The 14,794-nt window shown below is 42.8% G+C and overlaps 1 protein-coding gene across 1 annotated transcript in view; it reads left to right on the top strand.

The window, feature by feature from the left end:
* The window catches only part of LOC122908931 (serotransferrin-like), a 63,153-nt gene that overhangs the window by 14,423 nt on the left and 33,936 nt on the right, over nt 1-14,794 (top strand). Inside the window, 8 exon segments of the mRNA XM_044252335.1 lie at nt 214-368; nt 1,919-2,009; nt 2,604-2,642; nt 4,000-4,158; nt 6,925-7,069; nt 8,378-8,442; nt 11,488-11,672; nt 13,045-13,234. Of these exon segments, the coding sequence (XP_044108270.1) occupies nt 214-368; nt 1,919-2,009; nt 2,604-2,642; nt 4,000-4,158; nt 6,925-7,069; nt 8,378-8,442; nt 11,488-11,672; nt 13,045-13,234 (1,029 nt within the window).

Raw genomic sequence — 14,794 nt, 5'->3', positions numbered from 1 at the left:
AAGAGATTATTGTAAGCCATATGTAAATGGTAAGAAGCCAACAAAGAGATTGTTACTGCCTTTGTTTTCTAAGATGATGAATTCCTGGAATGGGACCTGTTTGTATATTGCTGGCAAATCCCAGCATTTTCATAAAGACAGTTAGCAGCATTCATAACCAGCAGGAACTTCTGGGGCTTCATCTGAAATCTGGCTCTTTTTCTTATGTCCTAGGCCCGGATACCCCAAGGGATGAATGCAAGAAAGTGAAATGGTGTGCCATAGGTCACCATGAGAGGGTCAAGTGTGATGAGTGGAGTATAAACAGTGAAGGGAAAATAGAGTGTGAAACAGCAGAGTCCACTGAAGACTGTATTGCCAAGATCGCGGTATGTCACTCCTGCCTTCGTAGAGCAGTATTTCTGCCCCTGCTGCCTGCCCGTCCCTAAGGCTGAGGGAGTGTTCTTGAGAAAGATATAAAAACCCGGGTTCCCAAGGAACCCTGCCCTCATGTGGGAGCCCAGCCCTATGGAAACTTCAGTACTTTTGAACTTATGGATCTGAAGGGCTCTTTAGGGCTCTGTTTCCTCCCGGTGTCAGCACAGGGTAGAGGGCACTCTGAGCTTTGTCCACTTACGGGAGATTGGACCATGGTGTGAGTGTGCCTGAGACCCATGGTGTGCCATGACAGGTTTGACAGGGCTGCTGATAGTACAAGCAGGTAGAAGTTTAGCTTTGCGTTCATAAGATGCTAGGTGATCACAAGATCATTCCATGATCTTGAGCATTCCATGTTTGCTTTTAGAGTTTTGAAAATCCTGAATGATACAAAAAGAAAATGAGAAGTACTTGTAATCTTCTAACTCAGAGAAAACCCTGTAAAATGGGATCATATCGGATGCACAATTTACTATATTTTTGCACTGATATCTAGTTAGCTTTTCTTATGTCACAAATAATTTTTCTAAATTAGGATCTTAGAGCAAGTATGAGTGGGGGGGAGGAGCAGAGGGAAATGGAGAGGGAGAAGCAGAAGAGGAGGGAGCCTGATGTGGGACTTGATCCCAGAGCCTGAGCAGAAGGCAGACACTGAACCAACTGAGCCAGCCAGGGACCCCCAAAACATGATCTTTTAATGTAATCTCTTTCAGAGCATGGATGTGATGCAATCCATTTAGCCATTTATCCACATTATCTATAACATCATTTAGTCTGCTTCTGGTTTTTTTTTGCTGCTATCAATTATACGTGCATGTTTTACACTGTATGAATCACACTTGCACTTGTACTTTTAATCCAAATAGTTTCCCACATATTTGATTACTCCTTTACAGTGTATTCCTAGAAAGTAGATTTCTAGGCCCAATGGAAAGCTTGGTAATCTTGTGGAATTTAAGCATCTCTATAATAGAGATCTTATAAACCTGAAAAATAGATCATTTGAGAATATTTTAATTATTAACACTTTGTCTACACCAAGCACTGAAAGAGCACTCATCCACATGGCCTGATTCGGGACTCGAGCCCCCATCAGAAGGTGCTCTATACTACAGACGTAGCCTCCTGTCCCTGACTCCACTCATGTGTCTTACAAATAAGAACTCTTGGTGTCAGAAAGTTGTTGTGGAAATATCTCTGGGACAGTGCATCTTATGAGAGAACAGGAGGACTAACTGGGTCTTTGCTCCTGAAGAAACTAAGCAAGGTACTCCAAAATAATCCTTAGTTCATCATGGTTTGGGTGAAAATGAGAGTACATTTTATTTTCTCTGCTGGGTATTCCTGGTGATAGACCCTTGGGGGTCCGGCACAGCACCTGCTCTCTCCTGGGGCCTTCATGGCCTATGCTGGGAAGGCTGCCTTAAGGAAATGGTTGGAAGAGTGGATAGGACAGGAGATGGCCTCTTTTCACCTGCTGCAATGTGCTGTGTTTTTGCAGAAAGGAGAGGCTGATGCCATGAGCTTGGATGGGGGCTTCATCTACATAGCAGGCCAATGCGGTCTGGTGCCTGTCCTGGCAGAGAACTACAGTAAGTGGGAGGGGGCGTGCCTCTCTGTGTTTTATTTCCTCCACACCAGGGAGAGAGAAAATGGGAAAATCATAGCCTGATTTATACCACATTGGCCAGAAAGCTTTTGCTTACTCCAGCACCTCCTACTTCCTAGACTCTGGGCTCTCTCATCTCTAATCCCCACACTCGTCTTGAAGGATAGTCTTCCAACACACCTTCCACCAGGGGGATTGGAATCTTTGCATTGGGAAGTTCCAGCTAAAGGGGACCTCTGCAAAGGACAGCTGGGATTCTCAGCTGGGATTCCTGGCAGGTCTTCCTGCTTCCCAAATTCACACTTCTGTTGCCGTGGTATAGGGATTCAAGTATAGTTGGCAGGCACCACTGTGGCTACAGGTCAAACAGAGCAAGAAACTTGAAATTTACAATTTTGGGCTAAATTCCAGAGGCCAGTGAGCAAAAGTGAATTTGTATAATCCAGAGAGCCTGGACTGTTTGGGAATTGGTGAAATGTAGATTGTCTTCCTGGTTCTTTTTATTCTGAGCTGCACATGGGAATGGCATGACTTCCGAAGAATATATGCTTAATGACTTTTTCATTTTTTCCTCCAGAAACTCAAGGCCCTCAATGTAGCAGCACAGTAGAGGAAGGTGAGTTGGGGTTGGTAACCTCATGAGTTTAATTTGTATTGCTTTTTGGTATGTTTAAATTCAAATTAAAAGTAGGTAAGGTAATGGAAGAGACTAATTTTTAGAATGCAAAAGAACCACAGAAAGGTGATAACTGATAATGTTGGTTACTCTTTTACACTTGCCATGCCTTACACACAGGATTTCTCATTTAACTCTGTAAGTGGGTACCGCCATCCTTTAAGGATGTCTAAGAGGACCAACAGCTCACAGAGGTTACAAGTTGTCAGGGTTCCTACATCCTGCAAGCAAGTTCACACCCTCCCCAGCACTCCCAACTCCTTCACATTACATAAGGCCTGCACAGTTTTAGACGAGGGTTATACCAGCCAGGGAGTCTTGCTTATATGTGCCTGGCAGGGCTGAGCAGAGAGGCTCACACAGGCAGATGTCTAGGAGCATGAAATTACTGAGCCTCCCAGCCAGGGCTGGGCCCAGGAACCCAGGCCAATCTGGCTTTCAGCTGGTGCTCTGGTCGGGGGGTGGATCTGGAAAGATGGGGCAGGAGCAAGACAGGAAATCTTGCCAAGGTGATCACTGGGTCCCATAGCCCCAGTGCTCAGACCTCTCTGGTCATTTCCCAGCCATTAGTGTGCAAGTCTGTCCTTGTGACTTCCCCTAGTACAACCTCTTAGCCTTTCCCCATCATTCTAGGACCCAGGCTCTTTGGCCAAAAATAGGAAGACTTGTTCTTGATAAGTCTTGATAAGGCTTCTCTTGTTTTCTGCTGTAAACAGTTGACTGAATTAGCTCATTTAAAAAGTTGAAATCATGGGTTGATCTTCTATTTGCAGTTAAGGAGCAACAAGTATTTTCTGTTAAAGACGGCAGCTGTCTTGATTTTGAATTTCTACTTCATATATTTATTTTGGTGCAAACCGTATTCTCCATATCCCAAAATACCTGGCCAGAATATTCCCTGTAGTTTATTGGTCACTTACTACTCTTCCCTAATTGTTATTGTATAAAATGTTGGGAGTCATGTGCTTCTCAGGATCCACTCCTCTGATATTCCACAGTGAAGGGTGAGTTGCTAGTTTATAACTTTCATAGTTTTATGCATTTAGGGAAGTGTTATATACCAGCCATTCCTTTGATGATGAGGTTTTCTTACTATTTTGTTTTTAATGTTCAGAATAATCTCCATCTGACAGAGTGACTGGTACTTCATCTCAGTTTTGGGAAAGACCCTTTCAAAAACAGAAGGAATGATTTAGAATAATTTTGCTTTCACAGGCAGATGGCAGGCTTTGATTGCAGACATTCTCTGGAGGGCCTAGGGATGTTAATACTTTCTTTTTTGGTGTCTTTCTTGTAGGGTATAAGGCTGTGGCTGTAGTTAAGGCATCAGCAGATGAGAGCCTCACCTGGAACAATCTGCAAGGCAAGAAGTCCTGCCATACCGCAGTAGAAAGAACCGCAGGCTGGAACATCCCCATGGGCCTGCTCTACAGCAGGATCAACCACTGTGAATTTGGTAAGTGAATCCTGGGAGGATGCTGTGATCAGAGCCAGGCTGGAAAGAGGTGTTCTGGGAAAAGAGTAGTATGGAATAAAATGCTGTGTCCCTGGTTCTTTAGTAGTAAATTTTGGTTAAAGTGAACCTCAAGGAGATATCTAAAAGAGATGGTAAAGTTGGGAAGCTGAATCAGAATGGTTCTTTTTGGCTGCATATATGGCTTCAGTTGATATATGTTTACTTTCATCTCTCATGAAAAGGACCAGGTGAGCAGTCCAAGGTTGATATGGTCATTAGAAGCCTAGACTCCTTATCTCTTTCTGAGCCACCATTCAGAGCCTGCAGCTTCTGTTTTCAAGGTCAACCATGGTTGACATTCACGTCTGTTATTCAGGCAGCCTCCAGGAGCAAAGAATAAGGACAACTTGAAGTATATGTCATCTGTGGTTATTGTATTAAAGAAGACATCCAGGAAATAAAAATCAGTTACTTCAAGGAAATTTTCATTGCTCAGAACTTAGACTCATAGTCACATTTGGTTGTCAAAGAGGTTCAGGAATGTCATCTTTTATTGGGCATGTCTCTGCCACACCTATTTTGACCTTTGTTTAAAAATTAAAAATAGAATGACCATATGATTCAGCAATTTCACTTCTGGGTATTCATCCAAAGGAAATGAAAGCATTAATTGAAAAAGACATATGCATCCCTGTGTTCATTGCAGCAGTATTTACTAGAGTCAAGATATGGAAATAGCTTAAGTGTCCATCCATTGATGAATGAATGCATAAAGAAAATGTCATATACATATACATGTATATATATAATACACATTATATACATATAAAACAAAATAAACTTCTATTCAGCCATAAAACGGGAAGAAATCTTGCCATTTGTGATAACATGGATGGACCTTGAGGTTATTATGCTAAGTGAAATATATCAGGCAGAGAAAGACAAATATTGTATAATCTTACTTACATGTGGAATCTAAAAAAGTCCCAAGCTCAAAGATACAGAGAACAGACTGACACTTGCCAAAGGTGGGGGATGGTGGAGCAGGCAAAATAGGTGAAGGGGCAAAAGGTATGAACTTCCAGTTATAAACTAAATAACTCCTGGGAATGTAATGTACAGCATGGAGACTATAGTTAATAATACCGTATTGCATATTTCAAAGTTGCTACGAAAGTAAACCTTAAAAGTTCTCATCACAAGAAAAAAATTTTATAATGATGTATGGTGATGGATGTTAACTAGACCTATTGTGGGGACCATTTTGCAATATATTGCAACATCAAGTCACGTTGAACACCTGAAACTAATGTAATGTTGTATGTCAGTTATGTCTCAATAAAAAATAATGGAGAAAAAATTAAAAGAATAAAACAACTAAGTCTTTGTTACTAAGGAACAGGGGATCCAAATGGCTGTTGGGTGGAAAATCCCTCCCACAGGCTTTTAAGCCTATGAGCTAGAAATGTGAGTGTGTCTATCTCTTTAAGGTCTTGGCAGTCTCACTGAGGGAATGCCCAACATCTAGACCGCTTGAAAGGGATGAGAAATCAGTTAATTTTATGTCCTTTGAATATCCTCAGGTATGAAAAGTCTACATGTAAGTTATCCACAGACAAATGTTTGCTTTCTTTTTTTTTTTTTTTTAAGATTTTATTTATTTATTTGAGAGTAAGCGAGAGAGAGAGAGAGAGAGAGAGAGAGAGAGAAACATGGCATGAATGAGTTGGGGGAAGGGCAGAGGGACAAGCAGGCTTCCTGCTGAGCAGAGAGCCTGATGTGGACCTTGATCCCAGGACTCCGGGATCATGACCTGAGCCAAAGATAGATGCTTAACTGACTGAGCCACCCAGGTACTCCAGACAAATGTTTTCTAATGTTTATTTACTTACCACTTCCAAATATGTATAACTGCTTTAAAATAAGAAGTCTCTAAAGACAGTTATGAATCAGACAAGTCCTGTGTGTGGGGACTTGGAGATGAGACCAGGTTTCTGCACTGGAGTGTTCTCTGACATGAGAGGAAGCAAACTGCGGCTGGGGTGATATCCAGAAATCTCTGGATCCCCACCAGCAACAGCACTATCTCTGCTTTTCTGAGCTTCCTGGCAATTTCACAGCCATGGGAGAGCAACTAAGCTGTGAGTAAAATCCCCTAGCCTTTAACTGAGTTCAGAGTTTAAAGTTCTAGCAAGGTTTCTTCTAAAAAATAACTAGGGAGGGATGCCTGTGTGGCTCAGTTGGTTAAGTGTCTGCCTTCGGCTCAGGTCATGATTCCAGGGTCCTGGGATAGAGCCTGCTTGGTGAGGAGCCTGCTTCTCCCTCTCTCTCTGCCCCTCAGCCCTGCATGTGCTCTCTTTCTCTCTTGCTCTATTTCAAATAAATAAAACTTAAAAAAAAAAAAAAAAGGCAAGGGAAGGAAATTTCTGGAAATAAGTAGCACAAGCTTGCAGAATGAGACTTGCAATTTTATCCCTTTTAAGTCAATTTTTATGTAATTTCCCTCTCTTCTTTCTTTAGATAAGTGGTGACACATATAGGGTGCCCATGGAATCCTCTCTACCTGAATTATAATGGTCTACTAACTTCTATTCTCAGACTCAATTAAGTTTCCTTTTAAAGCCTACAGCCTGGCAGGTCCTGAGTTGGTGGCAGGTCACTGAATATGTTCCACGTATCCTGGGCCATACACACCTGTTATGTATTAGATGAAGGCTATTCATATTGACTCAGGAGAAGCTGACCTCCTCTTGTCCTTCTGTACAGATAAATTTTTCCAGGAAGGCTGTGCCCCTGGATCTATGCAAAATTCCAGTCTTTGTGCTCTGTGTATTGGCTCAGCAAGTAGTCCAGGAAAGGAGTGTCTTCCCAATAACCATGAGAGATACTATGGCTACACAGGGGCTTTCAGGTGAGTATTTTAACCCTGACCCAAATAGAAACCCAGCCCTGACAAGATTTCTTTTTAGGGACTAAGGTGAGAGTCTTTCATTCCTGGCCTGTTAGTCTTACATGTGTTAGGGTGCCACAGTTAGCAATCATCTGTAGAAGCCTGTGTGAAGGAGCATCCAAGCCCCTACAAGACACTCTCCAGACTGGCAGAACAGTGCAGATCAGAGATTCTCAACAGGCAACGATTTCCCCTTTGGGGGAATTTTGGCAGTGTCTAGAGATGTTTTTGATTATCAAATGGGGTTGGGTGCTATTGGTATCTAATTGATAGAGGCTGCTAAACATCTTACAAGCATAGGACAGCACCCTACAATAAAGAATTGCATGGCTCAAAATGTTACTATTGCCATGGTGAGGAAACCCTGCCATAGTTGAATACAGGAGTCAGGGTTCTGGTTCATGCTCTTCCATGCACTTTTGGGGAACCCAGAGCCAGCCATACTCACCTGGGAATGTACAAAAGTAAATAACATGATTTCTACATTTCCAAATACAATTCTATTTCATGGGGTGTTTATTACTTTTATAAAGACACCTGTGCACCTTATGACCTTATTACCTTTTTTTTAAAGATTTCATTTATTTATTTGACAGAGAGAGAGAGAACGAACAAACAGAGGGAGCTGCAGAGAGAGGGAGAAGCAGGCTCCCCAATATGTGGCTTGATCCCAGGACCCTGGGATCATGACCTGAACCAAAGGCAGACACTTAACCTGCTGAGCCATCCCAGGCGCCCCGACCTTATTACTTTTTAACTGTCCTTTCTGATCCAGACTTGTGTTAGTAATTCAGGAGTCCATCTACGGCACAATGATAGTGGTATTGTAATTGAGCTTCTCGGTAGTGAAGGAGAAAACAAAAGTTATCCTACTTCTCCAGTTAGAGCCACCTTGTGAGTTTGTGCAAATGCAATTCACAGTCCACAAGTTTCCAATTTTTACAAAGTAGAATGTGAGTAGGTAATCACCTTAATGGAATAATGCCCCTCTAATACCTCTATTCGATGATAGGGAAATGCTGTAACTCCACTGTGCCAGAAGTTAGCATTCAGTGTGTGGGAACTGAGATTGCATGACCACAAAGCAAACTGGAGGTTTTTCTTGTCTGTATTACTTACATGAGTAATATGTAAGATTAGTGATCGAATGAGAGTCACAACTGCTGAAACCGGATGGTTAGCCCTGGGTCTACAAGCTGACTCTCCTGAATGACAGACACATGTGTCTCTGACCAGCTCTCTTCTTTCTTCCTGTCTGGCACTCTGCAGGTGTCTGGTGGAGAAGGGAGATGTGGCCTTTGTGAAAGACCAGACAGTCATGCAGAACACTGAAGGTACATTCACATGCTCCTCTGTCCCCACAAATTGGGTTTGCTGGGCTCACTTATGCTCAGGATGTCTCTGTGGATGTGTTATGGACTCTGTTAGGCTCCAGAGCTCTGCTTCTCAACCTGTTTGTTCAGTAAAGACAGAGGTGTTTATAGGGGTAAGCAGAATAGTGAGGACTATGAGGTTCTGGTGGTTCTGAATTCTCTTCCAGGAACCTTCCCGTAGGTGCAGACATTGCCTTTCCCCTAAATACTTAAAGAGCACATTTCCCAAGAACGAGGACATTCTCTTACTTACCTACAATGTGATTACCAAGATCAGGAAATTTAGACAAACATAGATTTAATACTCACTGTGTTCATAGTCCATATTCACATTGGGTGAATTATTACCAAAAGGTCCTGTTTATTTCCTATATTTCTGGGTCCAATACATATTCCAAATAAATTCTAGGTCCCCCCAAAACACGTAGAGACAATAGTACACGAGTGGGAATGAACACCAAGATCTTGGTTTCTAGAACCATTGTCCAATAGGATGAGCCAGGGCCCCTTGGAAAAATAGCTGATTCTAGGGCTGGGCAGGAAAAATGAAGGTGAGCCTGGAACATTGTGCTGAAGATGTTGGGATATGTCAAAATATACAGGAGCCATTTTTAAAGCCCCCCTACTGGCCAAATCTGGGACATCTTGAACACTAAAAGAAATAATAATGGTAGTAAGAATTAAGTAGAAAGAACATAGGAATACGTGAGTCTATCCTGATTAAACAAATGAAGGCGAAGGGAAAGATCTTCCTTATTGTAGAACAAGAATAAATGTAGAAATAATCATGAAGTTAAAAAACTATCATTTGGCAAATAATATAGTAATAATTGTTTCAAGCCAGAAGCATTACTAAAACTAGTGGGTGAATATTAGATGCTGTGAAACTGAAATACCAAACAATTTTTTTTTTTAAGTTGGTAAGAATGAGCATTCCACCTACCCCCTCTGTGTCACTAACTGCTTAGAGAACCCGCTACAGGCCAGGCAGATGTTACCTCACTTCCTTTCACATGTCCCTGTGCCCAACCTCAGCTCTTCCCAGAAACTCACCTAGAGTGAACTAGCTCAGCACTGACTCCTCCAAGAAGCCTTCTCAGATGGCATCCATCCCACAATAGAATCTTCTGTCCATGTGGCTAGCATTATTGGGTTCATCTCATTCTGTAAAAAACTGTGGCCACAGAAACTCTTTTGAGCTCTTTTTTCCCCCTCTTATATCCCAACACTAACTATACTAAATGGCACACAGAAGCTGCTAAGTGCTTACTTGAAGGAATACTGTGTTGGCTGATTTTTCTTTCTTCTCTCCTATTATTTCTGCTTTTTCCTTTAAAGGCTGTCTTTTTTCCTACTATCTGAGTGTTACCCTAAAATTGGTTCTTTGTTATTCCTTGAAAAAAACTTTTTTGGGGTACTCCTCTGAGTGGGGCTACTTTTGGCTTCACCTCTCTACCCAAAAGCCTTACTCCCTGACGGCAACATACAGCAGAGGGCTAACCTCCCATCTAAGTAACATCCCAGAGCCTCTAATTGCCATGTGGCCAGTTTTATGTACAAAGCTCACTGGCACTGCAATCTCAAACTCTGTAAGCCCAAATTCCTCATAGTTCTCTCAAAATCCACTCTTCTTCTCACAGTCTCTGTCCCTGTTGAGGACTTTATCATATGCCCAGCCAGTCAGGCCTAGATTAGTCTCTTGGTGGTCAGTACAGTGGTCAGTATGATAACACACCTTACATGCCTAAAACCATGCCTCCTCCAGCCAGCTCTCCCTAATGAATATGTTCTCACCAAGCTGGTTTGGCTTACACAGCATGCAGAATGTGCTCCACAAAATATAAAATATTATATATATTTTATTTTGTAGAGCACATAATACATTATATGTTATCTGTACCCATATATATGGGTACAGATATATATATACAAAAAAATATATATATATATTTGGTATGTGAGCTGTTTTCCTCCTCCAATAAGACTGCAGCTTGCAGAAGGCATGCAACATAGTGTTGTGTAAATTCTTACATTATGAAGTGAAACAGAATTGGTCTGGAGAGAATGATGGTGGGTTTCATTTGGAAGGAGCTGAGTTAGAGGGACTGGTAAGAAAGGGAAGGAGAAATATTAGAAGATGAGCAAAGATGTATGAAGTTACTTGTGGGAGAGGCACAGGCAATTTGGAGTTTTCTATTAAAACTGTAAGTATATATTTGAGGAGAGTAGGCAAAGAGGTATTTTTATTTTATATATAATACATAATTTTATGATAGTGAAATCATATATTAGTTGCTCAGATAAAAAATTAAATGAGCATTAAATAAAGAAAAAGATTTGCAATTCTGCCTTTTAGATGAGAACTAAAAATTGGGAAAACATATTTGAGAATTGCCTCAGGAGGAAGGAGGTGAAACCCTGAAAATGGGTGCGATTTTCTTTTCTTCAGAGAGAATACAGAAATCATGAAGCTAGGGGCTAAGAAAAGGGTACGGATCTGTATGCACAGAGGCATGTGCACATTTTCATCTAGAACCAGTATGAGTGTGTCAGATTTAGAACACTCGTCCGGTTTGCAAAAGGGCCTTTGGGAAAGTTCTTTTGCTTGCTAATGCCAGATGGTATTGCAGAGAGATTATGAGCCTGCTTAGAGGGTCGCATTCTTCATATGGTAGAGTAATAAGACCAGATGCTTTGGAATTCAGTAGAAATGAAGATGTTTTTGAACATCATCCAAGAATATATAACTCACTTTCTCCTGGTGAGGTGGGGCGGTTAGTTTGGAAGAGGTGGTTGCTAGGAATTCCTGGTTGAGTGTGAGTTGAATCTGACCTATGTAGATGTGAGTGTCTCTTCCTCTCCACATCACTGTGACCCCAGTGTGTGTACATCTGCTGACCAATGGCCCCAGGTCCTTCACTAGTCCATGGGTTGGTCACCTCTCCTCAGTGAGGGCACCTTGACCAAAGCTATAAGCTGTGACTGACCCACTTTCTCTGTCTCCAGGAAGGAACACTGAAGATTGGGCTAAGAATCTGAAGGAAAAAGACTTCCAGCTGCTGTGCCCTGATGGCAGTAGGAAGCCTGTGAGCGACGCTGACAACTGTTTCCTAGCCAAGGCCCCAAATCATGCTGTGGTCTCACGGAAAGATAAGGCATCTTGTGTTAGCAAAACATTACTTGAGCAGCAGGTATGGACCAGCCAGGGCCTCCCATTCTTTCCTCCTGGGTGGGTATTATTTTGGGGAGTTCAGTGCTAAATGCAGCCCATACTCAAGCATTCTCTTTCTGGAAACTAAAATAGGGAGGCTGGATTTCTTGGGCTCAGCTCTACTTATAACTCCAGGTCACTGGAGATTAGGTCCCATGTGATCCACCTGTTTTGGGTCTACACATCTGCTTTCTTGCTCAACCCTGACCTTGCTCTGTGGTACACTCAATTTTCTCCACCTCTGTCCTTTTTGAAAACGAAGGAGAGTGATCCTGTATGCCAGCCCTCCATGATATAAGTCATGAAAGGTGGACTGTATTTCTCTTGTTTAGAGAGTCCAAGAACCATTCCAACAGCCAGAAAAACACAGGATCACTGTCCTCAGGGAGCTTGCCCTCTGGGGAGAACAATCAATCCAGGGCAGCTCTGCCAGGGAGGTGGGGGTGGGGGAGGCTGCTTGAATATTCTAAGCATCCTCTACCCACAAACATCATTTTCCCCTCAACAACAGCTTCCTGCCTGCCATTAGTTGTTCTTTTTTAAAATTAAGGTAGCATATCTTTGTGGGTCCTCTTAAGGTAAATAATAATAATTAGCATTCAATGGACATTTTTTAGGTGTTAGATGTTAAACTTTACATATTCATCATTTCATTATAATCCTACATTCATTCATTATAATCCTACAAGATCTAGAGTTAAGCCTCATAGGATAGGATCAAAGATGCAGTCAGACATGAAATTTTTTTTTTAAAGATTTTATCTATTTATTTGACAGACAGAGATCACAAGTAGGCAGAGAGAGAGGGAGGAGGAAGCAGGCTCCCCGCCAAGCAAAGTGCACGATGTGGGGCTCGATCCCAGGACCCTGGGATCATGACCCAGGCTGAAGGCAGAGGCTTTAACCCACTGAGCCACCCAGGCACCCCAGACATGAAATTTAACAACTCCCTGTACCACCCCTCACTGGGGGCAGGGGATCACGTTTACTATCTTTTTTGACAGTAATTACTTGGAAGGGACATGTTTCTGTTCTCTCATTTCCTGGAAGCAGTCCCCGAGGCCATAACCAATGAAATGGGGAAGGAGTGACTGGGTGGGTGGGAGGGACCTCCCAGAGGAGGTGAGACCAGGATGAACCCCATAGAGGATGCTGGGGCCTCGAGAAAGCATGAAGCTGGGGCCAAAAATGGGTGAATGCCAGGTGAAGGATATGGAAACACCCTGAGGCATCCTCTACACCTCCCTTTCGTCCCAGGGCTGGTTCCCAGCTTCTATCCCCCTCAACCCCATCCTTGTATTCTCAGCTGCTTGCTGCCACAGGTCCTCATGCATTTTCCATCCATTTGACAGGCTATGTTTGGAGGAAATGGAAATGACTGCTCAGGCAAGTTTTGTTTGTTCCACTCGGAAACCAAGGACCTTCTGTTCAGGGACGACACAAAATGTTTGGCTAAACTTCCAGAAAGCACAACATATGAAAGTTACTTAGGAGCAGCGTATGTCAGGGCTGTTGCTAACCTGAGACAGTGCTCCACCTCAAGTGAGTATGGGGAATGCATGGGGGAAGCTGATAAGCAAACACGGGGAGGGAGGGGGGAGCATTTCTGGGTGGTGGGTAGATAAGGAGGAATGGGTTGTGGCCCTCCCGGGATGAGCAATGGAAATGGGCAAGATGAGATGATGAGAGAACACGGTAATCCCCGTATGTGTGAAAGGCTACTAGTATGGGTAGATGGTAAGGCAGACACAGGCTCAGGGCACTAAGGTAATGAACCACTGAGACATGAAGAAATTCCATATTATTACTAAGACAAGGAAGAAGCTGCATGTGCCCATGCCCATTGCTCTGCAGAAACTCCTTTTTTAAAAGATTTTTATTTATTTATTTGACAGAGAGAGATCACAAGTAGACAGAGAGGCAGGCAGAGAGAGAGAGAGAGGAGGAAGCAGGCTCCCTGCCTAGCAGAGAGCCCAATGCAGGACTCGACCCCAGGACCCTGAGATCATGACCCGAGCCGAAGGCAGAGTCTTAACCCAGAGCCACCCAGGTGCCCCAGTAAACTCCTTTTTATACAGAGCTGCATCATCCAATAAATACAGTAGCATCTAATAATCTATGACAATTTAAATTTAAATTAATTAAAATTAAACAAAATTAAAAATTTAGTACCTCAGCCACACCAGCCACAATTCAAATGTTCAGTGGCTACACGCAGCTCCAGATAGGTGAGCAAAGAGAAAGTTTCCATCATCGCAGAAAGTTCTTTTACACAGCATTACTCTTGTGAGCTTAACAATGACAAGTTTTATAACCATAAAGTTGCCATACCTACTGCTCATCTAGAACACAATTTTTCTAAGCATTACAATACAATAAAACACACCTTTGCACTATAACTATGTTGGACATTATTTAATCACTGGAAATCATTTGGAAGATGTGGGAGAACATGTGGTTGGAGGGAGGTTGTGCTATAACTTTTGTGTGCATGTAAGTGAGCCATGGTCCTTAAAATACTGATTCCCAGGCCCTGGGGATACTGATTCAGCAAGTCTGTGCCAGGGTCCCATAATTCCAATGTAAGAAATGTGCTTACCTAGAGCCACTGCTGTAAACACCTAGGTTACATTCACCTACCCTATATGCTCCATAAGGGGAGAAAGTCTGGCTCTGCTCTTCTCTGCTCCTTCTCCAGCCCCTAGCAATGGAAACTGGCATGTTTTGGGTGCTTGCTGTATTAGTTCCTCACCTCTCTAAGGAGGTCAGAGAGGACAGTCCTACCAGGCTCCTCCCAGCTACATGGATTTAGGTGTGGGAGCCCTGCCTATGAGACACAAGGTAGGGGATGATACAGGGCAGGGAACCATGTTACCATCCTTGCTGTGTGGTACTTCCCAGAAAGACACAAGAGCTGTGCAGGCAAGTGGAGAAGGCTACTGGGAGAACGGCCCGGTCCACGCATCAGTCCCCCAATGGGTCTGAGTGCTTTTATATCAGGCTTAACTAATCATTCACTCAACAGAAAATAAATATAATAGGTTTTTGACTGCCCTACCTCTCTTCTCTGTCCCACAGAACTCCTGGAGGCCTGCAATTTCC

Source organism: Neovison vison, chromosome 6 (genome assembly GCF_020171115.1).
Source record: "Neovison vison isolate M4711 chromosome 6, ASM_NN_V1, whole genome shotgun sequence".
NCBI lineage: Eukaryota > Metazoa > Chordata > Mammalia > Carnivora > Mustelidae > Neogale > Neogale vison.
This window is presented reverse-complemented; position numbering and strand designations above follow the sequence as displayed.